Below are 27,343 nucleotides of genomic sequence, written 5' to 3' on the forward strand. Positions count from 1 at the left end.
TCGAGTCGCATGAAAGAGACCTTTCAGTTCGCCACGGGGGGGGGGGGGGGGGGGAGAAGGATAGAAGGATAGGTGGTGAAAAAGTGGCTAATGCTGGTCTTTTTTTCTTTTTCTTTTTTTTTTCCAAAGCAACACCTCTGTGAATGTGATATGATGTCATGAACCAGGGATTTCTAAACATTTCACATGCAATTCTACATGTCAACAATCTGTACTGACACAGTACTTTCTTTTTTTTTTATTCTTTTTTTTTTTTTTTTTTTAAATCAACACAAAATACCTCTTCAGAAATAGACTCTCATATTATCTTACCTGTTCAACGAAAGGGATCAAAGCGTTCATGACACTTTTTAATATGAAGAAACCGGCTGTGTATTCCAGTCATCTGCTGGACGTTGCCGGGACATGAAAATGACAAAACAAAAATGGCAAAAAAAAAAAAAAAATCACCCTTAAACTCAGTGAGCACCGATAGACGGCTTTTTTTTTTTTTTTTTTTTTTTTTCCTCCTTGCTGGGGACGGCACACGTGCTGTGTGCGTTCCCACTTGTTTTTGAGGCGCAGAGAGGACAACCAACCAAAATGTATTGCACTTCCTTAACGGTGGCAAATCCATCTCTCTGCGTCATCCAAAAACGGATTTCGGCGTACCATTAATATTGCAGCAACGCGGCTGAACGAAAGGGAAAACCCTGGTCTCCGTTTAAGCTGTTGGAGGACTCCAGAGACTTCGTTAAACACTTGGCCTTGGACATGGCCTTTCCATGGAACTGACCAGAGGGATGTGGTCGTTCAACGTCCTCCGGAAAAGTTTTCGAACTTGTGTAGCGTCTTCCTGTTCTGGTCATGCTTTCTATTGGTTATCATAGTGGATACGTGTTTCTGCATCTTGGCGACATTGCAGATTGTGGATGACAAATTTTTGCAGCTTACCGTGGAGTGCCGTTAGAGGAACTGTCTGATTCAGCCAGTTGTCTAAGACTGAAAATAGGTTTTTTTTTTTAGATCGTAGAATGCTCTCAGATCTTGCTCCGAATCCACTGGAATGTTAAGTCTTCCCCAAGGAAGGCTGTGTAAAATTCTGAGACGACTGGCCGTTGGACGATTTTTTTTTTTTTTTTTTTTGCCTCCCTGCAGCTGCATCCCAATCCACTGAAAAATTTTTGCCCGCATTTCCACCTTGAACCCTTCAGAGACTCAACTGGCGTTATGGTGAAGTACATGCTACTAATAGTCCTTTTTGTCAATACCTCATTAGTGGGGACCGTATTTTTCAATGACTTCTGCAATAATAAGAAGAACTGCCTACTGGTCCAAAAAAAAAAAAAAACAAAACAAAAAAAAAACGAAAAAAAAAAAAAAGTTTACAAGGGCACACTTTAAAATGGCTTGGGATAGATGTTAAAGGTGATTTTGAAGCAAAGAATAGGCATGCCTTTATATTGACTTTTTATGTTCATTTCCATAGACTTAAAGAATGATTGGAGGAGAAGGTTAACAGAATGTGGTATGCTTTTGAGTGTTTTACTCAAATCATGCTCGTTAAGAACAAGGCACCAAAAGTTGGCTTCTTTTAAAACAAAATCAAATGGAACCAATTTTTCTCACTCGCGTTTAAACGCATTTGTGGTGGAGTTGTAATAAGAACCAGAGATGGAGTGAGAATTGGCATGATGTTTATGTATTAAAAAAAAAAAAAAAGAGCAAAAAAAAAAAAAAAAAAAATTCCATTACCCTGTATGAGATCAATATGAGGGAGGTTTTTGAATGTAAGTCCTCAGAGAGAAGTTGTGTAGTATTTTAACAACTGCACCTCACATGGGCTACAAAAAGCCCAGTGTCTTTAGCCAGTTAATGAGCGGTGTTACCCTCTCAGCTAATGCCGAGTAAGAGATGCTTACGCGTTGGGTTTTTTTTTTTTTTTTTGTTATACAAGCTAAGAATTTGAAGTATAGCACATTGTGTTTAATTAACAAACCTGGTCATTCTCAATTTAGAGGTGTACCAGGGTTAAGTTGAATGCTCTTATTCGAAAACCTGCTAGAGGCTACTTCGCTGATTCTTTTTTTCTTTCTTCTCCCTGTAACTTTGCAATCACCTCACCCACCAGCCAAGGTGTCTTCGCTCTTTCTCCACAAACATTGAGGCAAAGGATCGCAACTAGTGTACAGACATATCAATAAAAAGTATTTTGCATTTTACATTTGAACCGGAAACCCCCCCTCTGCTGTAAATAATGATGGCGTTGTTTTGGAACACGCGCATTGAAAGAGATAGGCAGTTCATCAGTTCTGTGACTGTTAGTAATGAAGTTTGATAGACTGATGTATTACAATTTACATAGATTCCTTAAGTCTTGATACTTTTTTTTTTCTTTTTCGTCAATAAGAAATTCTTCTATCTCATGTGTTTCAGGGAGGCGTATCTAAACAATGTTAACAGACGAAAATAAGCTTAAAGTGTATCATCATATAAAATGCTCTCAATGTAAGTGTTACCCTTTGTTTTAAAGCCTTTTCTGTTTTTTTTTTTTTTTTTTTTTTAAATGTAGGTGTGCATCGCTTCTCATTCTTTAATTTCCATTTATCTTTGGCTTATTTCTGTTTAACTTTGGCTAACGCCTCTTTTCTTTTTGTTTTTTAATGCAGTAGATTAGTTCATTGAACTCTGAAATCAGAAATGGCTCCTTAAGAGCTGGTGTTGCGTAGTGTATCTGTGTTAAACGTATGCTAGCATTTCTCACTACTGTTTTCTTTAAAGGGACTTTAGACACTCAAAGATATATATATATATATTTTTTTTTCTTGGTGTTGTTGTTGGTCTTGACCTTTTTAAATGCTTGGTACAATTCCTTTTTTTTTTTGCTGGGCTACATGCTATGCCTTTGCTTGCTACATGGAGATTCTGTAGAATGACACGCGTTGTCATAGAGACACAACCCAATTTGATGTGGAACATCGCGCCGAATGTTCAATTCATTTGGGTTGAACTGAATATTGGAAAAAAAAAAAAAACAATTTCATAAGCCGGATAGCTTCCCTGTTTAAGGGGTTGACGTTACAGCTCTGTTTAGATGTGGATCAATATCTTAGAGTTATTATTCTAATTGTTTTCCTTTTTTTTTTTTCTAATGGACTACATTTTAGCAACAAATGCTAATTGTTATTGCATACAGCAAAATTATATTTTGCACTTTTTATTTTCCTGTTGTTATTATTATTTTTTGTTAATCCACACAACCGTACCTCAGTTTAGTTTTTAGTCAGGAATGCATTAAAGGAGGATCTGATAATTGGCCCAAGTCATTACCTCAGGATATTTTTAGATTTATTTTTTATTATTATTTTTTAATTTTTCTTTTTTTTTTTTTTTTTAGCATGTTTTACTTTTTTAACGATGGATGGAGTGTTTGTACACCTTTTAATACCGCATTGGGTTTTACTTTCATCTGAACAGAAGAAGGAATGCACTAGGTCAAATATCACAAAGAAGGTTAATGCTATTTACACATGTCAATAATCTCCAGGGATTAGATTTACAAAGCGTTTAGCATGTGCCAAAATGTTTTAGGCTGATTTAAAAAAAAAAACAACAACAACAACAAAAAAAAAAACAACCAATGAGAACCAGTAATTAAGGTGCATCGTTTATACCAATAAATGACAATGTTTCAGGTTTATTTTTTGGCTTAAAAAGTCCAGATGCTATACCAGACCATGTTTCATAATGGCACCTGTGCTAGGCATGGTAACCTTTTGAAGCTTATATAAGTTTGGTCAGTGAAAGAGTACAATTCTGTTGCACACAATAGAAATTTTTGATGGGGGGGGTTAAAAATGCAGATAATTCAGGGTATGTAATTGAAACTGAAATATTATATTGCAGCCTCGTGGGGGGGGGGGGGGGGGGGTTTGGTCATTAACTGCAAATGGGCAGAATCATCCAGCACTTGTGAACTTCTTTTTAAATCAACTTCTCTTCCTTCCAAATTTTTTTGCACATATTAAAGGAATTAAGTCATAGACATACAAGTTGAAATAAGGGAATTAAGGTGAAATACTAAGCATTTTTGAATCCCAGATTTTAGATTTCAATGGTAATTTCCCCCATTTAAAATCTATGTATATTGCACTCCAGGAAACCCTGCTTTCCTGAGCTCCCAAGGCCTGGAACTGTCATACTGTTTTGTAACATCTGCCATCTCTGGTAGAAAAATGGCTTAAGATGTTTCTTGGCATTACATTGTCACAAAAAAAAAAAAAAAAATGTACATATCCTTGCCAAATTGTGTGTTCCAGTACGGGCCTTAATTTTTGGATGTACTTTTTTGTGTTATTTGAATTTGTGACTGGAGCTAATACTATTGTGCAGTAGAATTATGGCAATATTTTTTATTTTATTATTTTTTTGGACAGTTGTGTCAGTTATACCCCTTTGTAGTTGTTGACACTGAAACTAGAGTTCACCAAAATCATTGGATGTTTATCATAGTTTTTTTTTGGCCAAATGACTGAGAGCCCATGTTTTTTGTTTTTTTTCGCCCTATGGAGAGAATGAGGAAGTGCATTGTGAATGCCACCCATGCTGTGTTGTAGGCATCTCTGCCAGAGTAACGTTCTTATTTTAGGCATTGTGATATTTTATACATTAAGTAATGGAGATGGGTACTTATTGCAAGAAAATAAACCAAAACATGTTATCAAAAAAAAAAAAAGAAAAAAGAAATATCAGTAGCCTGTTTTTTGTGTGTGTGTGTGTGTGTGTTTTTCTGAAAACGATATCTCATTTTTATGCAAGATGATCGAAACAAAGAACGCAGACACGGGAGGGAGGGAGGGGGGGTGCGCTATGCAGTTCATTCATGTACGAGGTTCAGTGGTCTGTCACAATGTGTTTAAACTGGTATTCACTGACACTAGTGTTTCTGGGAACGCTAAAATTCTCCAACCAAACATGTCATTTAGGCAAACACAATGATGAACGCTGCGAGCTTAAAGTATGACTTGCGCCAGTGCTAAGTGTAGAGAATGTACCATTCGAATTGACAGGGGAGGGAAAAAAAAAAGGTTCTTGATGAAATCCTGTGAAATTCCACAACTAAGAAAGTGGCTGTCAGCAATGACCAACTATATAGATTACATTAAATAATAGAATTATCCAATAAAATAGATTTAATAAGAGATCAGGTTTTATACACGTCTCTTTTGAAATCCTTTTCACTCCGCTTTACAGAGAACATGTTGTTAAAAGAGACGTTACACAGCTCATACCTGAGGAACTTCATTTTAGTCCTTCACGCTGGTCCCACACGGTTTTGTGACTGGTTAAGGGACAGAACCCAGCAAATCTTAACAATTACACCATAGTTAGATTTGCACTGACATACTGACCTCACATTAAGATAAATCACTGGATTTGGTATCAGTTGGTGTTTTGGATGATGAAGGTAGGGTATAGGTAGGCTTTGTTTTTAGATGTCCTTACATGTAACAGTTTTACAATTCAGCACATGCTCTTATCCACAGCCACTTACAAGTAGTAGCATTCATGTTAAGTAGTAGTAGAGAACTAAAAAATATGTTCCGGTAATAACTTAGGGGAAGAGTTTTGAGAACGTTCTAGAGTACATGGGGACAATCCGAGCTCGGTAACAATCTGAAAAGATGAGCTGTCCCGACGCTGATGGGAAAACAATAAGGAAGGACTCGCCAGTTTTCACATCCGTGGGCAGAGCATTCCGACATTTGGGAACGTGGAGCGAGAGGCGTTGAGTCCGTAAGGAACGAGATCCGGGAACGCGCGGCGACGGAACGGTCAGCCGTCTGGATGAGGCCAAACGGTTTGATCTTACCGAAGGTTGCGAGGACGGTCCGCTAGCTGGCTTCTTTGCTTCTCCATTGATGGTATTACAGCAAAGACTAGGATTTTGAATTGAATATGCACAGTCAACACATTGTGCCATATTACACTATGTCCTCTTTTCTGTTTTTAGATCCCCTTAGCCAGAAATGACTACAGAAAAAAAAAAAAGCCCCTGCATCTCTTTCAAAGTCACTCCTTGATATAGCCTCTATAAACAGTCTTCACTATACATCCAGTCTGAAAGAAAGGTGTCACACAATTTCACACCTGACTGCTGCTCAGAAGACATTCAAGATTTTCATCCTTATTTTCTTTTAAGAGCTTCTCACTGTCTGTAGTTGTGTCTTTATTTGACGCTTCATCACAAAGCAGAGGGGTCCTCCAGGAATAGCTGTAGTTGGAGCTGCCTCTACTCATCCTGAAGTCATTCGAATCCTTGTGGTTTACCACAGACTCAGGCCAATAAACCTGTGTGAATCTGAACTTAATTAGTTACACCTGAGTTACAATGGCTACAAATATATAATGAACAATGCTATGTCAGCTACTACTTCCAGTTAAATTTCTACTAATATTTATGTCCAGTTACTTTGCCAATAGTATCAGTTATTTTCTGTTTAAGATAAACTGTATGGTAAGTGAAAAATAGAACAATTGATGATTGTAATGCTTTATCGTGACTTAATCATTCTGTGGTATTAGAGACAAATCTGAGAGTAAGGCAATGGTTTAAGATTCACAAGAAAGAGTATGTGTCTTTGTGTGGTTTTCTTTGGTCCCACAAATCTGATATGAGACTAGACAAATGGACAGAGCCGATTTATCTGGCAACTCTGCAGAAAAAAAAAAAAGAGAGAGAGAAAGCGTACTTGCCCGACGTGTAGAACAAACCTGCAAGGACCTTTGGTTTCATAACCCACACAAGTTATAATAATCCCTTGCTTTAGAGTCTGCCTGAGGGTAATAGTAGTTCAGTAGTTTAGCCACATGAGATTTTTAGTTCAACTCTCCAATCTCTCCAAATGCTCTATTCTTCCGACAGACGACAATATTCTATAAATTAATATTAGTAATAAGTTAAATTTGATAAAGCTTGGTTAGAAATGTATACCCTCTTGTATTCTCAGTCCTAAATTAGCTCAGAGGAGTTAAAAGTGTAAGTTAAAATAATCCCTGTCTTTGTTGGGTTCCAGGATAAATTCAACAGATCTCTCCGGCTTCCCCCTACTGGGCAGCCCAGTGAAGTTCAACGCGCGGTGAAGTCGACCATGATTAACAAATAACTCTCAATATGAAGATGGGTATAGGTGCAGCTTAAGGCTTTGGACATCCCATAAAGATCAGTCAACATGATCATTATTACGAATGGAAAACGTCTATACCACTGCCAAGTTGACCTCTTTGTTAGCCTGTATCAAGCCCTCCCTCTGAATTTGATGACAGCGCAAGAAGAGTCACCAAAGCATCTACGTGGAGGCCAATTGGCAACAGATTTTTTTTTTTTTTTACGGCCATGACTGGTCAAATTGTGCGTGTCATTATGTGCTCCCAAAGCGTACACAGCTCTGGCTTGTGCGGCAGGGTGGCAAACCACTGCTCAGGACAGTGGATCTTAAGGCATCTGAAGTACGCAGCAGTGTCCTCAGGGAACTCTGTGGACATGTGGCGAAACATTCCGTGGTCTGATTAAACTAAAAAACAGAACTTTTTCTGACCTGTGTTTCAAAAGGTTCGCATTTAGTGTCAATCAGGCACAGCACATCCACCAACGAATTACAGGTCACTGCTTACGTAGGTTAGTGGCAACGTGATGTGATAGGGGATGGGTCTTGTCAGCAGGGGAAAGAGGATTTAAACACGGTAGAGAAAAGGAAATGAATGGGACAAAGCGCCGAAAGGTTTTTAAGGAAAACCCAGGGCTGGACATGGAAGTGGAAACCAGGATGGAAGTTTATCTCTATGTGACCTGAAGCACACAGGAAAAAAAACCCCCCACAGTTACAGAATATATACTTAGCACATATACAGTACTTCAGAGAGATATTAATTTGAACTACTGAGATATTCATTTGACTGTCATAATACAATCATCACTTTTCCCTCAAATTTCCATCAGTTGTACAGTTAAACTGTAACAGTTTCAGGGTCCTTGAGAATTTAGATGGGTTTGTAATATTTTGAGATGATTTGAAGGACAATAAAAATGAGTGTGCGAATCGTCACGAAATGACTTTCGGTCTTTGTGAATCCTCACAGACACACATTCCCGTTCACACTGAGATAACACGTGTCAGCGATAACAGTGCAATATCGTTTATACAAAAATGATAAAAATATTTATGAGCTTAAACGAAAAAAATAATGTGCGTCTAGACACAGAATTTGGGGAGGTTTGCAAATTAAAGACATTGAACCATGGAATGCAGTTTCGTCTAGCAGAACGAAAAACCTCAAGCTACACCTAGCTGTAGTCATGACGAAAATTATTGCTGAGCTGAGCCGCTTTTTGACGAGTTGCACGGATGGCAGAGAAAGGAACCAGATCACTTTGCACACTCTGCTCATCAGACAGAAACATCATCGGTCACTGTTGCGGAACGAGAGAATGTGACTTTTAAATACAGAGATGTCTTGTTTTTTCCCTCGCTATGAGTGTAGACTTCAGATAATCAACGGATGACAGCAAAAACCCATATTTCATCGGAAGTACAGTGACCCTGGGTGCAGACATGCTGCGCGCGCATTTACATTTCACGACGGAAGTGCACGGCAGAAACACCGAGGAAAGCGACAAGGGAGTGAAAACGAAGCGGAATTAGTCAATGAGAGAGGGAGGAGAGGAGAGAGAGAGAGAGAGAGAGAGAGAAGGGGAGAGAGAAGGAGTGCGCGACACGGAGGCTGCTGGACGCTTGGGCCGAGGTGGACGTGGCGGGTCCGGCTGAGGGCAGAAGTGGCTTTCGCGACGGCGAGCCGAAAGCGATAAAAAGCAATGAATCGGGGAAACAGAAGGTAGCAAGCTATATATCTTGCAAGCTATTATAACCGGTTTTTTCTTTTTCTTTTTTTTCTGGTTGGTGATGAGTATGTGCATGGCCGAATGCATGTATCGTAATTTGATATCTCTTCTTTTGTTATGGCAAATCTCTGCAAGTGACACCACACATTATAGTGAACTAGCAAATCTTTCAGCTGTGAAGTTGCAGCTGGCGATGCACTCAGTTCAACTTTCCCTCTACGCTGAGAGGCTCATAGTTAGCTGGTTTGCTACTAGCGAGCGACGTTAGCAATAAACAAGATGGCCACTGGCTGGCAGGCAAGCTAGATATGGCATTTCACCCTGTCTTTGTATGTTAGCTATCACACCTTTTGAAATATAGAGCATGTTTAGCATATAGAATCTGCAGTAGTTGTCACAATTGTCTCTTCGCCCAAACAATGTACCCATTGCCACCACACTTATCACACAATTCTTAAAACAGATGAATTACCCGAAAAAGGTTGTTAAAAAAAAAAAACCCACCGCCAAATTTGAGCAATAAGTGCATGATGCGTGGCGATATGGCAAGCGAACGTTACCTAGGTAAATGGCTAGGTGTGCACTGTGATATGTTAATGACGGCTGTCTAAACAGAAAGAAAGCACTTCTAGAAACAGTGTTGAGAGAGATGTTCACAACTAAACTGCCAAGTTTTTCAACTACTTGCTCGCCGATAACTTTTTGTGGTACAGTGCACTGATTTGCTCAAAAAGCGACATCGTTTTGCCTGTCAAGGTATGTGCACAGTTCGCACACGCTCTCAAAACCCACTGTGAAGTTTTCTTAAAGTGGCTGTTCGCTGCGTCCACAATCCGAGTTTATTCAAAAGATGAATTTAACGTTTGATGAAAGCATTTCGATTTTGACATAAGCGAATACACCTTTTTCTTTTATTTTGTACATGTTGTACTTTTACAGTGGCTCAGTTCAGCATTAAACTCATTTAAAATATTAAATATACATTAAAAAAACACCATGCTACTGAAATATCGAAACTGTTATTTCTAGATAATCATTACTACTGGACATGCTTGAGTGTATGTTAGGGGGGGAAAAAAGTAACGGTTCCACACACCATCGCACAACGATATGTCAAATTTGTTGCAATGGCAGTATACATCGGTTTGTTTAAGCGTAATATATGCCGTCCCGCACCGAGAAAATCCCTAGTTGATCATGCAAGAGCCAAACGTATACGGTTTAAAAAAAAAAAAAAAAGAGTCGTTTAATACGCGTAGGTTTGAGACGTGACTTGTCATCTCATCTCATCTCATCTGAGGGCGATTTTCACACCTCTTGCTGACAGATTGTGTAAGTGTGCGTTTTAGCAAATGGCTGCGTGACGAACTGCGCTGCCGCGAAGATTTGTTGACAATGAATGTTTATATGAATGAATGAATTTCAGTGTTCCCACCGCAGAGCCAATGTTACCTCCTCACATTTTAATTAAACTAAAAGTTTTGCTCAAACAAATTTGCCCAATACTGTATTTGAAAAATGTCCCCCCCCCCCCGCCAATTATTTATTTCTGTAACACAGAACTGCCATACATCTCTCTGACACCTTTGTGGATGGCATCAACGAGACATGTTAAATTAGGACTGGCTTTTTGCTGACTCTGGTTTTGGCGAATGGCACCTACACCACAAACAGATGCAGTGAAAATGTGGCCTGGATTTAAACGCACTTTTAAAATGCATAGGCACAGATCAGCTGTTAACGAGGTCCACATGTGGCCCGAACTTCTTATTTGCATTCGCGTCCAATAAGGCATAACTGAGGAACACAGTTATTCGGTTCAGTATGAATTGTGCCAACTAATCGGACTCTCTGTTTTGGAATAAAAGTCTTGTCAAAAATAGTAAACTACAGTTTGACCTACTTTTGTACCAGTGTGGTAGCAGAGTCTGAAATTCATGATCTAAGGTTTGCTTTTCAAATTTGTGATCTTATAAAAGTTATGAATCAAGCTTTTCAACGATTCCTGAAAATATCTTTGTCAATTTCATATGTTTTAAAACAAAAAACTGCTTCAAAATGATTTTTATTACTGTTGATGCCTTTGAATTTGTATTGTGTGTGTGTGTGTGTGTTTGACCTGGGCTATATCATAATCCAAATTTAGAACACTTCAATGAGAAAAAGTTAAACTTTCCTCAGTCCAAAACAGATTTATATATATATATATATATATATAGTTTGTTTGCTTACTTGCTTGTTTGTTGCTGTTAATTCAAAACATTTGCCAATGCTTGATTGTGATTACTCAGAACAATCTTTTGTTTTTGCCCTCTCCCAATCATAGCCTTTGCATGCTCTCTAACTGATCTATCTATCTATCTATCTATCTATCTATCTATCTATCTATCTATCTATCTATCTATCTATCTATCTATCTATCTGTCTATCTAAATTTGTTTTTATACGTTATTTTTGCAAGAGCTGAAATGTATCAGTGAAATGTCACGTGGGCTGTTCCACTGATCTGTTGTATAACCTCCTGTATTCTTTCTTTTTCTTTCTTTCTCTCCTCTACAGGAGCTTTAGATTTCAGTGTTTCTCCTAGTCCTCCTAAAAGGAAGAAGGAGCCCTTGGCGTTTAGGAAGCTCTTGACGGGAGGACAGCACTCATCTTAGCGTAGGCAAGGTCTCTCCCTCACTACGGCAGTGTTTTCGTTGCGGGTGGACTAGATTCCACCAGCATGGCAGAGTTGGAGACAGAGTGCATCACATTAGGACTTAACACGTTGACCACTGAATGCGTCACGCCTCCATTAGACCCCCTGCAGCCCGACTGCACCACCCCCACCCTCCAGATGCTCTCGCCCGAGTGCAGCACGCCCACCCTCAGCACCCTGGCCTCCGAAATCGCCGAACCCATGGCCATGCTGCCTTGTGTGAAGAGCGAGCCGGACCTCGACCCCATCCGCACCGTGGACCTTTCCGAAATCCAGCCCCTGAGCACGGCAGAGCTGGGCTCCGAGCAGATCAAGATGGAGATCAGCGGCTTGGACTACATCAAATCCGAGCACCACAGCGACCTACATTCATTCCACAGTACGGAGCTGGACTCCTACAAGTCGCACTATGAGCCGAGCCTGGTGTTCGACTACATCACCCATGTCTCGGACAGCCTAGAATACATCAAGTCGGAGCAGCACGCCGACCTGCAGTGTTACTACACCACGGAGCTTGGTACCATCAAGACCGAATACGAGTCCAATCTAATGTCCAGCCACCTGAAGACAGAAGTGAACGGTTTGGAATCTATCCACATGGCGGAGCTCCGTACCGAGCTCAACAAGCTCCGTCCGGACGCCATCATCGACGGAATAGGAAAACTGGATCCCGATTTTTCCTCGGGGCACCTCTACGAGCTGCAGAACGCTCAGGTGAGTAAAGGACCTGTCACGCAGAACCAAACGGGCTCGAAAGGTCACAGCACAACCCCGCGCAAACCTCGCAACCTCACAGGCGAGAAGCCTTTCTCCTGCACGCAGTGCGGGAAGAACTTTAGCACTCTGGGTAATCTGAAGACACACCAGCGCATCCACACGGGTGAAAGGCCCTACACTTGTTCCCAGTGCGGGAAGAGTTTTGGGCAGGCGGGTAACTTGAAGAGACACCAGCTCATTCACACGGGTCAGAAACCTTACACCTGCGCGCACTGCCCGAAGGGCTTCACCAAAGCTGATGATCTCCGTTCACACCAGAGGCTGCACACGGGCGAAAAGCCTTTCTCCTGCGCAGAATGCGGGAAGAGCTTTTGTCAATCCAAGGAACTCAAAGCCCATCAGTTAAGCCACACCGGCGAAAGGCCCTTTTGCTGCTCACACTGTGGGAAGAGTTTCAGCAAGGAAACGAGTTTCCGGAACCACCAGCAAATTCACACCGGCGAGAAACCGTACAGCTGCCTCCAGTGCGGGAAGACTTTCAGCAATTCAGGGGTCCTCAAAACACACGAGAAGATTCACTCTGGGGAAAGGCCCTTTGGCTGCACTCAGTGCGGCAAAAGCTTTGGCCGTTTGGGACACCTAAAAGCGCACCAGCAGATTCATACCGGGGAAAGGCCGTATGCCTGCGCTCACTGCGGGAAGAACTTCAGCCAGTCTGGCCACCTCAAAGCACACGAGCAAATTCACAAAAGAGAGAGACCGGACCTTAGCAGCGGCAGCAGCCGGAGTAATGATAGTAGTTAAACGCCTCTTAACCTCTCATAAAGTATTATTCATTTTTTTTGTTGTTTTTTTTGTTTTTTTTTTATATAAATACTACAATATAAATAAATATATATATATATATATATATAAATATATGTTTCTTTATGTTTCCATACCTTATATCCTTTTTTTTGCATTCTCTTCTTTGGGGTCCCATCGTGACTGATTTGCTCTTATGCAAGTGTCTTTTTGTATGTCTGGGGATCAGTGAAGTTAACAGAGGGGGTCAGGTTTGAAAGCCTTTGTATCTTGTCTGATCTGTGTTATAGTGTGTACCATTCTAGTTTCTTTCCTCCAGTTAAAATACTCACCGTGTACACGTTTATTGATGACATGTAATTCCTAAACCTTGTACTGGAACGAGTTATTAAAGAAACTAATGGAAAACTAATGACGGCTGGTATGTGTTGTCCCATTCTGAAAGCTGACGTCAAGCAACGTAACGTATCTGAGATGCGCTAATGCTCGTGGTTCCCGTGAACCTAAATTGTTACTCAGTTATGTAAAATTCCGTAACAGCAAGTTTTTACTGTTTAAGCATTACAGACAGTGTTTGATTACGCCCCGTCTTCAGTTTAAGTCATTGTGGTTGTCACCTGGCCAGATAAAAGAGGCAGAGTGATGACGCTGTAAGGTGTTTGAAAATGGCTGCGTCTGCGGGCAGACTGTAACGTGTAGGGTTTTGCCCGTGAACGCCTTCCCGCCGGTTACTGGCTGCTGATTCGCTGTTTACGGAATGGGGCGGAGTGGGGATTCTGAGACTCTGAACACTGTGCCAGAGCTCTGGCAAGGAGATGCACGTGGGTAAGAATTGAACAAAGTAAACAGAAACAGGAACAGGTCTACTACGTTAATAGACGAAATCGGGCCTTTACTGTGTCAGAGACTGTGTGTTTCCAGAGTTGCGTTGCCATGTGACTCCAATCCAGATTCACATTAACAGGAAGGTTTTGTTTTTTGGTTTTCCGTACCTAGTATTTAAAGAATGTTGAAACTAGTGTTTGAATTCTGTTATAAACCATATTGGTGTGGGTATACAGGTGCTGATACGGCTCTGTTACATTGCATGTGCCATGTGTATGTTTAGGCTCAGATATGTTTGGTTTGTTGTTGTTGTTGATGTTTTTCTCAGTGCTTTAGCTTACACACCTGACTGGTTGCCCTGAACTCAGCGATGCACCTGATTCAGTTTATGTAAGTGTAGAGGAACCTGTGTGTTACATTTGGCCTGAAGCACAAAATTATACGAAGCGTTTTTGTTCCATAAAAATAGAGGGAATAGTGACTGCAAGGGTAATTGAAGATAATTGAGGACTGTTAACGTAAGACCATAATTCAGTCAAAGCAAAGGAAAAATGAAGTCAACAGGGTACGCTCTTGCACTTTACAGACCGCAACAAGCAGTTAAATACTCGTCCACAGCTCTGACAGTTTGGTGAAGACTTCCATTTATTGATGGGGCAATATAAAGGAACAAAATATTGGAACATTAAACATGGATACGTGTGGTTTCCTATTTTAAGTTGAGTAAAATCAGTATCGCGGATAGTGGGCTATTCCTTAGCTCCTGTCAGCTGATCACGACCTTGAACTTGGTGATCACAGAGGTCATTATGTAAAATTTTGGATTTGGGTCAGTTTGATCTGGTTCTGGAGGCTGTCGTCAACGGAAAGATATGATCCCTGATTGTCCGGATTGTACACACCGTTACCTCAGGCAAACTTTAGCCTGTACTTGAGGTGGCAGGCAACAAACCAGGAGGGCTCTTGGACCTCCAGGACCAGATTTGAGGAACCGTGCTCAGCAAATGACCTCCATTCAAATTCAGGGAAATGATTATAGTTTTCTGACAAAGGTTTGGACATGTCATGTCCACTCAAGCAATGGGATCTGGGGAGACATGATCTAAGGTCTAGCTGTTAAAGACGGGTTCTGTGGAATCAACCGAAAACTTATGATTTTGCCAAATGGTATGTGCTCGTTTTTCTTTCTTTCTTTTTTTTTTTTTTTTTATCTTCCTTTTTTATGGCATCTATTAATATGTGTCCCTGAAGTTTGGGTGAATGTCTGCTATCTGCAAAATTTTAGCTTGTAGTGTCTTTTTAGGGACCCAAAAATCTGGAAGAGAATGGATCTTCACATCTTTTTTTTTTTTCTCCTTTTTTTTTTTAATCCGGTCATGAAGTTGGAGGTCATTGGCATAGCTGGAAATTTCACTAGAGCTGTTCTGAAAGAATCATTTTAATTCCAGATTTTTCCACCATAAATAAATTTTATGGACTGGCTTCCATTAAATACTCTATCGTGAGCTTGTCAGAGCCTTCGGCTGTTGATAACTCATATCCCTTTAATTCCCATGTCTGTAGCGGCATTTCCTCACCACGATGATGAGAATTAAACACGCCATGGGCTTGACCGTTGTGGTATCCAAGGTTGAGGTCTTAGTAACATTCGCATACGCAGTGACATTAAAAGACACACAATCCCCTCTCTGTAATAGTTACAAGTGATAAACCAAGCTCTTTTCTGCATCTTCAAAATTTGCATCTCTGCTGTTTGAAGTTCAAGTTTCAAGTTCAAGTTTATTTAAAGCCCGGTGTCACTATTAATAGTCTCAAAGGGCTTCGCATGCTCACAGGTTTATAACAGACAAAACAGGATGGCACCCCTTGAATGTCACCTGAATGTTTTGAAGTGATGTTTCCTCTTTAGCCCAAAACATAGGCCCCAGACGTTCATTTACAACCACTGGAATCTAACACAGTTTGTCTTTGGTCATACATAGGTTTGTTGGTATGACTGATGTGTGGAATGTATCTTCACATGGTACCTCCTCACAGTGAGCAATGAATTTCATTCACGGTAGACACTATACCTGTAGGGTTGAATTGAGGCTGACTGTTATAATCCACAGTTCAGTCTCAGAAAGAGATGCCAGTTTTACAAGACTGCAAATTTGAAACAACCACCCAGCCTGTCCATGCCGTACCATTTTGAGCCAACATTTGTTTTCATTTCGTGTGTACCTGTGGCTAAAACTCGCCTAATTGAATTTGTCCATAGCTGATTGCATTGTATATTCTTTTCTTCATCAGGTTCTGTATTTCCTGCCTATTAAAACCAACCACTGAGATAAGGTTTCAAGATGCTTCACTCCACCGAAATCCCGACATAATTCTGGATACGCTGTCAAATTGTAAAGCCAGCAGAGGGCAGCCTCATCCAGTGTAACGACTGAGCTCCAGTGGAAAACGTGTTTGACGTTTTTGGACTCTTTCTCCGTTTTTTGTGTGTGTGGATGCGTGAAACGGCTCAGTTAATCATCTGGTAAGAATGTCTGTCAGACAGATTGGTAGGGGAACGGCGCTTTAAATTCACGGTGCTTTGACGGTAGCCGCACTAAGAAACCAACCAAGTCATGAGGAATTTGGAGTGGACTCCTCCTGCAGATCCCTCAGGCTGTCTGGTGACCTTAAACTAGACGCTAAAATCCCTTTTTTTTTTTTTTTTAAAAAATTGCTCCTTCATATAGATGTTTGAGTATATATGGTGATATGAACCCAAGCAGAAGAGAAGTAAGAGATACGAGAGATGCAATCTCTAAATCCTACTGTACCCTGATGGTCTGTGAGCTTTAGGAGACAATATAGAGAGTGATGATTCCTATTGGCTGAAACAGGAAGAAATCTACCATGGACTCCAGACTCCCAAGGGCCCCATCCCCCTCTGGTCGGTACCAGGTAGACAGAGAAAAGTCTAGAAGGAAGGAGATTCATCTTAGGGTATTAAAATACATTAGGGCGTCGGCGGTTATTTTTTTTATCGGGAGCTGTTTCAACAGGCACTCAGCCAGGGGAAGCTGGTTGCTGTCTTGTGTAAGGGATACTGTCTTACTCTGGTAGATTCATAGAGTCTTATAAATTCAACGGTGGCCCTTGGTTTGTGAGTGCCATTACTGGACCATCCATTGTTCAGTGTCTGACAATTTCATCTTATAAATCATTTGTGTACAGTTTCAGCAATACCTTCAAATTGTTAGGGGATTTCGTTAATAAGGCAAGGGATTAGTTGCTGCAAATGTTTTTTTTTGTTTGTTTGTTTGTTTTAACTTCTAAATACACTATTTTCTGCAAATAGCGGGGAAAAAAATCACTCCCACAAACAGCTGCAAAGGCTTTTGAACATTACAAAAGCCATTGTGTCTTCTTTGAGAAATTCTCTGTGTGATGCCAACACCCCAAAAGTGAACGCGCCCTGTCTGGGACGCACCTTTAATTTCATACCGATTCACCTGCACCACATACCTAAAGAGAGCGTCCTCATTTCCACCCAAATAGTCTCGTCAAACTGATATTAATATACTTAAACACATGAGTGTTTATCATTTAATAACACTGCTGTTTACATGTAATGTTACTCTATTGGTAAGCGGGAACATAAATTGTTATGTTCATGTGCCAGATATGTGCCCACGCTTTGCTTTCCCACAATACTTTTCAATATCATAAAATTTTAGAAGGCATATGGGGCGCTGTATATTTTATTGTTATGCTTTACTTTTTTTTTTTACATGAAGATTGAGTTTACATGTATGACCTAGATGTTGCCATGGCGAGTTGTAATATTTATGCTGATTTGCATGTTTGTGCTGTTACCTCGGCCAAGACTTAGAAAGAGGCAGCTGTGTAATGGGATTATTGCAATGCCTATGGGCTGAAACTTGTTTTCAATAATGATAGGACCAAAAATTACAATGTTTATCTGCTCCAAATCACAGAATTTTTAATAGGACAATAAACAGATAACATTTTCCTGTTGCACATTTTATGAATCACATTACAAGTATCTGATTTGTGGTGTCAGTGGTGATCCAGTTAAGTTCATATAGATAAACTGGCAAAGAAGCCAAGTCAGATTTCTTCCTTCCTCATAAATTGGAATCTTCATATTGCATTGCAAGGAAGTTCTGTGACTTTCCTTTTGGCTATAAAGGACAAGCTGATCTTGGTCCCACAGTGTGTGTGTGCGTGCGTGTGTGTGTGCGTGCATGTGTATGTGCGTGTGTGCGCGTTTGTGTGTGTATTCCGCTTGACTTGATACTTGATTTCAACCCTTGATTTCAGTGGTGTGTGTACCTGAACTACTTACTTGGGTCTGTTGATGTACAATACAGAGTTTTTTTTTTTTTAAAAAAAGAACATTTTTGGCTTCAAACCTAATGTCAAAGCTTTGATCTCAAGGTCCCCCCTAGAACTGGAAAATCTTGCAAAGCTCACTGCTTTGAGAACCTCATTTGGGTACAGAAATTCAAACTTAGGCTTCAAAATGTTTTCTTAAACAGAAGGGATTTTTGTCATACACAGTGTAATTGAGGAACTGCTGCAGCGTTTCTGTATTCTAATTGTAATTAGAATCTGGTTTTATAGGCCTGAACACTGTGTAGTTTGTTTCACTGAATGTACTTTCCCAAAGGATTCATTTAAAAAAAAAAAAAATTAAAAGAAGAATGTTCCACACCTAAAGAATGCAGTGATGAAAAATGGCACGTTGAATGTGTCTCAAAGAATACACCTCAACATTTATGGTATTTTCACTATCATAAAACTGTGAGTAGAAAAATGATCTTATCACTTACGTAAGAAAACTGTTTGCTCACAACTTATGAGTTAATAAATGTGAAAAGGTGAGTTACTGTAACAACAGTTTCACATACTGACAGAGTGAAAAGTTAGGATGACTGCCGTCATGTTGGAGTGCAGGTTTAAACTAATGAATAAACACATAAATAAATCACACCATTTGCTTTTAGGAGCCTGTAACTTACGATTTCTCAAGTTCTTTGTTGAATTGGGTGTTGTAACATAGGGTTAGAAGAAACGCTTGTTGGATATGCAAATGATAATGGAATAAACACCAAATTTGCCCAAACTTAAAGATTGAGTATAGACTTTTTTTTCCGTCATTTCAGCTTCTCTTGTATGTCCTCCAGACATTCATGTGAACCGTCACCCACTGAATGCCGCAAAGATTCCTCTAGATGATGCCAAATATCTACATTAGAACTGACTCAGGTTTGCTACAGCTTGTGCCGCTTCCGTATCCTCTGACTTTTGAGTTGAGGTGTTGGGCTTGAATTCTAATTTGTCTGCTTTGCTCTCATTAAATTCACTTATGACCCCACTGGATTACCTGGCATGACAAAACTGTACCTCAGTTGTTTAGCGCTACATAAATGCACCAGCGTGGATCTATATCCTTTTATCTTGATTTCTTTAGAAGCTGAAAAAATTGGTTACCAGTGTGGTACCAATCATCGCATTAGATTGGAGTACTCGGATCTTGATCAATAGAACGCTCACTGAAAAAAATAGAAGTTTCATTCTCTACTATTGCAGGCAATATATCTGTCCACTTATTGTCTAATGTAAGGACAAAGTTCATATATGAAATTATTAGTTGCACTCTCTGGTGGTGGGGGGTGGGGGGGGGGGGTCAGCAGGGTTGGAAAGATCATGACACTTGACAATAAACAACACATTTGACAGTTATACCGTTAAACTGTTTTATCTATCTGCAATACTACAAAAACTCATATCTTGTGTGTTTGATGTGTTTCCAGTGAAACGAAGACGTCAAAATACAGAGGAGTTAAAATTCCAACAGTTTGTTTCCAAATGATAGCTTTTAAAATTCAAATCATGACTGCAGACTGGTTAAACCCTTTACATATTTTTTTTTTCCAGATACACAAACTATTCAGGACAATTCAAGACACCCCCCCCCCCCCCCCCCCCCTTTTCTTTTTTTTTTTTTTTTTTTTCTCTTAACTGTCAGCAAAGCACTATGCCCTGTCACCCACTGTTCCCTTTTGGGTGAACATTTCTTTCTCTTCCTTTGTTCTGTAACCCCCTTCCTACGTCTGATGTATCGGTAAATTCAGTTGTCTCTAACACAGATGCTTCAGCGAAAAGCGTCTCTCAGCCATCACAGCTCAGATACCTCTGCTTCTAGTACAGGCATGTCCTACACTTCTGTACTTATGCATGAAACGCTGTCATCTCCCTCACAGGGCTCCAAAAGTGAATATTTGTGCAGAGAAGACAAGTTGTTCCTATAAGCTCCTCTTGTCTTTGCAGGATTTTTTTTTTTTCCCCAAAGACTTCAGGTTAAAAGCAAGCAAGAGAGTTGGTCTGCCCTCGAGTAGAATTCTGGGAATAAAAAAGTAATGTGTGTCTTCTAGAGCAACACACAAAGCAGTGAATGTTCAGCAAGCAGGAAAAAAGGAGGGTCTTTTGTTTGTCTGTTCTCTGTCGTTCCTCTCAAGTCAAATGTTTCTGTATTGTGTGCTTGTAGTTTTAGGGGAATAGTATGCCCATCTTCAACATGTTCAAGGAGAAAGCAGAGCAAATTAACCAGCCAAATGAAGTGTGATTCCATATTTTATTTATTTGTCAAATTATATGCTTACATCATATGAGTAGTGTCAGATCAGGATGTAACGCACGCACTTTTAGAGACTAATATGTCATTTTCTATCAACGGTTGAACGATCCGTTGATGATGTTGATATTCTCCATGCTGTGCTCTTAATGTGTGTAGGTGTTAGTCTTAACACAATATTCTTAATGTTAACTGACTCAGTTGATTAGTGCAAACCCATTGTTTTGTTCCCATTATGTTGCCTTATTATTATTATTATTTTTTTTAATTCTTAATTTTAATATTTAACTTTGTGCAATGGAACGCCAAAGTGTTTTGCGATTTAAAGAGATGTTGCAGGGATTTTTCAGAGCGTTAGTTTTCCTCCGCGTTGCACATAACCTCCTGATGTGCTGGAGGACGAAGACACCACTTTCCCATCCACCAGCTTTTCCACGACGGTGACCACCTTCGTTCTGGTGGAGGAGCTGGAGGAGCCGCCGATGGAGCCGCTCATGCTACTCATGCTCATGCTGTCGAAATAAATATAAAACAAAATCAGCTCAGTCGTAATCACCATGACAACGCTAAAGCTCTAATTAGCTGTGATTTCCCCTGTGAGTGATTCTGTCTGCACGAGTGGCGTTGCAAAGTAAACTCTGATTATAGCCCAGCAAAAGAATTTTAGGGTTCCACGACGACGTGATTAAAACGTGATTGGTAACAGCCACAGTATGGCAAATAAAAGGGTATTAAAACTCACCTGCTGCCCTCTCCATCCAGCAGCCTCCTGTACTCGGCAATTTCCATCTCCAGTCTGGTCTTGATGTCCAGCAGCACCTTGTACTCGTAACCTTGGCGTTCTAGGTCAGCACGAAGCTGCACCAGCTGCTCCTCCAAACTGGTAACCTGAAGAACAGAACATTTGAATTTGGCTATCAGCCCTCTAAGATTCTCCAAGGAGAAACCAGTAGTGCTGTGGTAAGGGTCTACAGTTGTAAGCTACTTTTTTTTTTTTTCATTTTCCACAAAAATTCTCATAAAAGAAGCTCAACATGTTCAAGCGAGTCCCCAGAACGGCAGAATCAGGAGAATCAGAATTGTTGAGCGAACTCTCGGCGAATGGATTCTTTCAGGAGTGCAGCTGCCTACTGACGCTCGACTTGAGAACAACTGTTGCTGTCAGAGTTGCTCGCAAATGCAGCTGGACACATTTTTATGGCCCAAGAACTTTGCCTGTCCCATGATTCTCCATATATCATGTTCTCGTTACGTTACCTGCATCTGGTAGCCGGATAAACGGCTGGCGTAGCGTGCGTGAGTCTCCGCCAAGGTGCTTTCCAGGGTTCCTTTCTGTATTGATGGGTGAGAATGTACAAGTTTCAAGTTTTATTGTCATTTACTAGATAACAATGTGGACATCATTATCAGCAATGGTATTCTTGGGCTCGGGGGCCAGCTCAACTTGCAAGTGTAGTAGTTAAATAAACATAATAATAATGAAAGAGCAATAAAGGTAAATATAGGGGTAATATAGGGAGATATATAAGGGAATATATATGTACATGTGCAATAAATAAAATGTACAGAACCGTAGAAATATAAAAATATAAGAGATATAAGAGTAGAAGTATAAGAGTGGGTAGTGGATGAACAGTTCTGAGTGGAACAGTCTTAAAGGGAAGTCTACAAGGGAAGAGTGGTGTGTAAGGTAATGGTTCTGAAAAGGTGTGATTTCATGATTTCACTGGACACTGCCAATGAGTCCTTTGACTTACCAATGCGATGAGTGATTGGAGCTCTATTTGCAACGCCTGCAGGGTGCTTTTCACTGTAGTGACCTCTGTACGCGAAGTTTGCAAGGTTTCAGTGCCAGTGGCGACCTCTTTGCTGAGTGCCTCTGTCTGCAGACAGTGAGAAACCATACACATACAGTTATACATTCACATATGCATTTGCTATGGCTCATCAAGAGAATGCCTCCCCAGTGATCAGTGATATCAGTGGACTTGCAAGAGTGAACCCCTCTTACAGAATGAAACTGAATTTCTTATGTCTCAATGTTCAGTTTTAGACCCAATGGATACTACGTTACCCACCTTGGCCTGGAACCAGTTTTCAAGTTCCCTGCGGTTCTTAGCTGTGGCCGACTCGTAGTGCTCACGGATTTCAGCCATGACTTTAGTGAGGTCTTCTTGTGGCGCTGCATCAACTTCTACGTTTACATTCACACCTAGATTTGCACGCAAGGCCAGGACCTCCTGACAACACAAAATCCCAAAAAAAAAAAAAAAAAAAAGGAGATCAATGTATGTTTACAACCTTCCCTTGTCTGTATCACTTTGCTATTTAAAAATATGTTGAAATATTATGTTAAATACAGTATATGTTATATGTATTATGTCATTTAAATATGAAGTTAATAAATGATTCAGCAACTTAAAACAAATCAAATCAAATCAAAACTTCTGTCCTGGGCTCTAAATGAGATGCTTATTTAATCTGAGTAATGAAAATGAGCGAGAAGTTATCCAAAACTGTCACTACATTCCATCACAAAGGCAATCTTTTTTTTTTCCTTCTTCTTCTTCTTTTTCTTTTCTTTTCTTTCTTTCTTTCTTTCTTTCTTTCTTTCTTTCTTTCTTTCTTTCTTTCTTTCTTTCTTTCTTTGAAAGCATAGATAATATTGCAAGAAACTAAACAAACCAAGTTCAGGTAGCTTTGTTCATTATATACTGCACCTCATCGTGGTTCTTCTTGAGGTAGATCAGCTCCTCCTTAAGACCCTGAATCTGCATGGTGAGGTCATTCTTGGAGAAGTTGAGCTCATCCAGCACTCTCCTTAGTGCAATAATGTCACCCTCCACAGACTGCCTCATGGCCAATTCATTCTCATACCTGACACAGAAAAGTACCAGCGTATTATTACCATCATCATCATCATCATCATTATTATTATTATTATTATTATTATTATTATTATTATTATTATTATCATTATTGTTGTTATTGTTGTTGTTGCTATCTACCATTTTCTATTCTTCCAATGGTAAATTTCTGAGATGTAGAGTCGTGCAGTAACATGTAGAAATCATTTACACCCAGTCCAAATGTTCAAAGAATGACTATGCTGAAGATAAATTATGTGAAATGTCATTATGGGTGTCCCCTGCATTAAATGGAAGCTTTGTAAGCTTAGCTTAGTAACCTGAGTAATGGAATGGAGGATTAACTGGATATTATTTGGTGACTGGACTCCCAGTTTATGAATTGCATTGTGACTCCAACTTCTGTCTCTTTGACCGTATGTCGGCATTTGCATTAAATCTGTATCAGGAGGAAGAGACTCACTTTACTCTGAAGTCATCCATGGCCAGCTTAGCGTTATCAATGCTCAGATGAACAGTGCCCTTCATTTGAATGGCTGCCTGAATCTAAAACATCAGAGAGGTATTTTAGTGAGTAATCAAGGAGAAAGAGCTGCAAGAATCACTCTAAGCCATGTATATTTTAATAAGTTGTCATCTTACACATCTTGTTCGCTAACTTCATCTTTGAAATGTCTGATTTTATACATTATACTCAACTAAAAATGTGTCTGAAGGTCAATACATTAAAAAAAAAAAGTAAATTTGTAAAAACGAAATTGTGGCTGTAAAGTGAGACTTACCCTGCCTTGGAGGTCCCTGATTGTGGCCTGGAATGCAGTGTAGTCACGAGCAGTGGGGGAGGTCCTGCTCTCCAGGAACTGGCGGATCTTCAGCTCCAGCTCGGCATTGGCTTTCTCCAGGGAGCGCACCTTCATCAGGTATGAGGCCAGACGGTCGTTGAGGTTCTGCATGGTAAACTTCTCATTGCCGATGACGGCGTCCATGCCAGTGCACACACTGAAGCCTCCACCTTGGCTGAAGCCATAGCCCCCTCCCAAACCAGCCATGGACAACGACTGTGAAGCACTGGAGATGCGAACCCCGGAGCCCCCGGCACCTCCGTACACGCTGCCTGCCCGCATCATGCTCATGCGGCCACCAACGACTGCTCCTCCGGACATGGACATCCGGGAAGAGCCCTGAGATCCGCCGATCATGGATCCGCTTGAGGACCTGAAGCTACGGGAGGAGAGGCTTGCCATGGTAGTGGAGGTCAGCTGTCTTACTCCGGTCTCGGCTGGAGAGGACTATGTGAAGAAAAGAAGATTCCAGGCCCTTTTTATATCGTAGCTGAGGAAAGAGGAAGTCTCGACAACGAAGATTACAGTGACAGGAACACAGTACATGCCCTTTAATGCTCGGTAATGGTGTGAAGTGCCCGGTGTTGTTTGTCACTGCTCCTTGAAAGGTCATAGATAAGGTGCGGCACCGTAATTAGCAAGGAAAAGAAAAACAAACTATGTTGTAACATGTGTCTTTTAAAGGAGGGAAAGTAACTCCGAGAATGACATTTTCGACTAATCTCCGTCTATGTCATTTATAAATGCTTCAGAGACTGAGAAGGCCCCACAGCACTGCACGGTATTTAGATATTTTGATTATGTTTCGAGTCACTGAAATCACAACACACCACTGATCATTTGCATAAGGTGGATTGACCTTATCAATCCCCTTACGTGACCTATGCCACGAGGTCACGTGATTCCCATGGAAGCATGAATAATATCAAAAAACTAAAAGCACTCTGAATGCAGATTTCAGTCAAGCTGTTTTTAGCGGTTAAAGTTATGACAGTATATTAAGTATGGCTGAGGGTTAAGAAATATCATTTTTGCTGAATATACTTTTCAAGTGTAGTAAAATGACCCTGTCATTGTCATGGCCTGAAATTGTATTGTGTCAAGAAACCAGAATCCTGTAAGTTCCTGTAAGTTTTCATCTTGTTTAATCTTGTTATGTTCAATGAAGCAGAGCCAACCTGTGCATGCATCCAGAATCTCCCTCAGTCCATGACAGTCATGCATTTTGAAAATAAACCGTGTTTAGTGTCATAATATCTGTGAGAATCCAAGAATGGTCTTGTTAATTCTCATTAAACTGTCATCTCTGAAACTATAAACCTCGAAGTCTTTTTTCACACCCCTGATCTGTTCTAACCTCTAAAAACTCCCAAAAATGTCAAAGTGAAACATATGCAGATTCTTCCTAAGATTAATTGATAAACTCATAATGGTTGTTTATCAAATTAACAGAATGGATAGAACGCAAAAGAAATTTTGCATCTCATCTCTGCAACCACTACTACTATTTCTTCATTAAGCTGCTTCACCTGCTCAACCTGGAACTGATAAATTAATAAAAAAGCTAATATCATTTGAATATGGTTGCAAAGTAAATGACATATCAAGATACTAACTTGACGACCAGCGGTTACAGCAATATGGTTTTTTTTTTTTTTTTTTTAACATGAGATGCACAAGATTCTTTTCCAGAACGTAATTCATCTCTTATGATGAACTTGATATGTCTATGTACCAATAGCTTATCTCTGATACAAAGATTTTTTTTGATTAGACCGAGCTGATCCAGTCTTTTCTCTAAGCCTCTCAGAAGCGGTTAAGAAGGCCTGAGGAGGACCACCAGACGAGTATGAACTTTAGCGAGAGAAGTGAGGTTACAGCGCCTGTTTTGACGATTTTTGTAAAATGTAGATTGCTGCAGCCTTTTTTTTTTATTTTTCCCCAAAGAAAGCAGAATCTGAGAATGCAATCATGTTTCCTGCAAGACCAATAGTTTCAGCTTTGGACGCTCTCCCTACGAGCATGCCCTGTTTTGTCGACATCGATTTTGGCCTCAGACGCTCACAAACGGGCCCTGCTGTGTAACAGAGCCTGGGTCTGTCACACATTTCGTGAATAACGACAAAAAAACACAAAGACAACCCCCGCCCCAATTTTATTTATTTTTTTTTTGAATATGGATGTCTTTCGTCAAGACCAAATTGGCAAGCTGAATGAGACATAAACCTGCACAATGAGACATAAACCAGCTCTCATTATTTACAAATAGGAATAGAATGCTGCTTATGCTTTTGCAGTCTCTCTCTCTCTCTCTCTCTCTCTCTCTCTCTCTCTCTTTCTCTCATTTTTAAAATAAATTCAGAGTGTAAAGCCTGTCTACAAACGTTTATTGTATTACTATTTACTTGTTGCACAACTCCCTATGTACCAAAGTGGGTGATGAATCACTTTCTTGTCCTACCCATTTACCTGAAATTACTTCTGACCTTTTTAATATTAAGTGTATGGCCCTGAGGCATCAGCTGAAAGACTTTTCAGTGATGAAATCCAGATTGATTCTGACCTTTTGACTGAAACCAAAATTTGATGCGCCGTAGAATTGTTTCATAGATGTATAATTAGTCTTTCTTTTGAACACTCAGCTCCTTAGGTAAAAAAACAAAACAAAAAAACATATCATCATTTATGAAGATGAAGGCGATGTTATAAAAGTTTGTAGATGTGTCATTGCTATTATACACTTCATGTCTTTGTTCAAAGGTGGTCTCACACACATCACCCTAAAATGTATACATCCTTATCTAAATGGAAATACTTATCTCCAGCTAGAAGCTTGGCGGAGATGAACATGTCCAGTCCTGTAGTACTGCAGTGACAGCTGGTTTAGGCTTTGCTTCACCCTCTACAGAGGCGTGCTAAGCCAGAGTATCAGCGAGAAAACCCTTTGGCTAATGTGAGAAAGACAGATGAGTGATAAACTATCGAGTGCCTAAGCGCAATCAGTGCAGGCGCTCATTCTTGGTAGCTTTTCAGTTACCGCAACCTATATGAGGAAAAATTCCACTGTCATTCACA

At 40.2% G+C, this 27,343-nt stretch overlaps 2 protein-coding genes across 2 annotated transcripts; one reads left to right on the forward strand and one right to left on the reverse strand.

The window, feature by feature from the left end:
• The first annotated feature begins 8,742 nt into the window (after window positions 1-8,742).
• Window positions 8,743-13,097, forward strand: LOC115829920 (zinc finger protein 436). Its single transcript, XM_030794094.1, has 2 exons — window positions 8,743-8,871; window positions 11,438-13,097. Exon 2 carries the CDS (start codon window positions 11,601-11,603, stop codon window positions 13,095-13,097), a length of 1,497 nt encoding a protein of 498 aa, XP_030649954.1. The 5' UTR covers window positions 8,743-8,871; window positions 11,438-11,600.
• Window positions 13,098-21,297: 8,200 nt separating this feature from the next.
• Window positions 21,298-24,670, reverse strand: LOC115829883 (keratin, type I cytoskeletal 13-like). The gene is made up of 7 exons (XM_030794054.1): window positions 24,209-24,670; window positions 23,890-23,972; window positions 23,280-23,436; window positions 22,638-22,799; window positions 22,317-22,442; window positions 21,817-21,891; window positions 21,298-21,447 (listed from the first exon to the last, which is right to left on the reverse strand). The coding sequence occupies exons 1-7, from the start codon at window positions 24,668-24,670 to the stop codon at window positions 21,298-21,300; spliced, it is 1,215 nt and encodes a 404-aa protein (XP_030649914.1).
• Between the last annotated feature and the right edge of the window lie 2,673 nt (window positions 24,671-27,343).

This window comes from Chanos chanos, chromosome 16, assembly GCF_902362185.1.
Source record: "Chanos chanos chromosome 16, fChaCha1.1, whole genome shotgun sequence".
Classification (NCBI taxonomy): Eukaryota; Metazoa; Chordata; class Actinopteri; order Gonorynchiformes; family Chanidae; genus Chanos; species Chanos chanos.

Coding starts and splice junctions, on each gene's coding strand:
- LOC115829920 (XM_030794094.1), top strand. CDS start 11,601: ATGGCAGAGTTGGAGACAGAGTGCATCACATTAGGACTTAACACGTTG.
- LOC115829883 (XM_030794054.1), bottom strand. CDS start 24,670: ATGGCAAGCCTCTCCTCCCGTAGCTTCAGGTCCTCAAGCGGATCCATG. Junction 23,437..23,889: donor ATGGATGACTTCAGAGTAAA/GTGAGTCTCTTC, acceptor TTTCTGTGTCAG/GTATGAGAATGAATTGGCCA. Junction 21,892..22,316: donor TCCAATCACTCATCGCATTG/GTAAGTCAAAGG, acceptor CCATCAATACAG/AAAGGAACCCTGGAAAGCAC.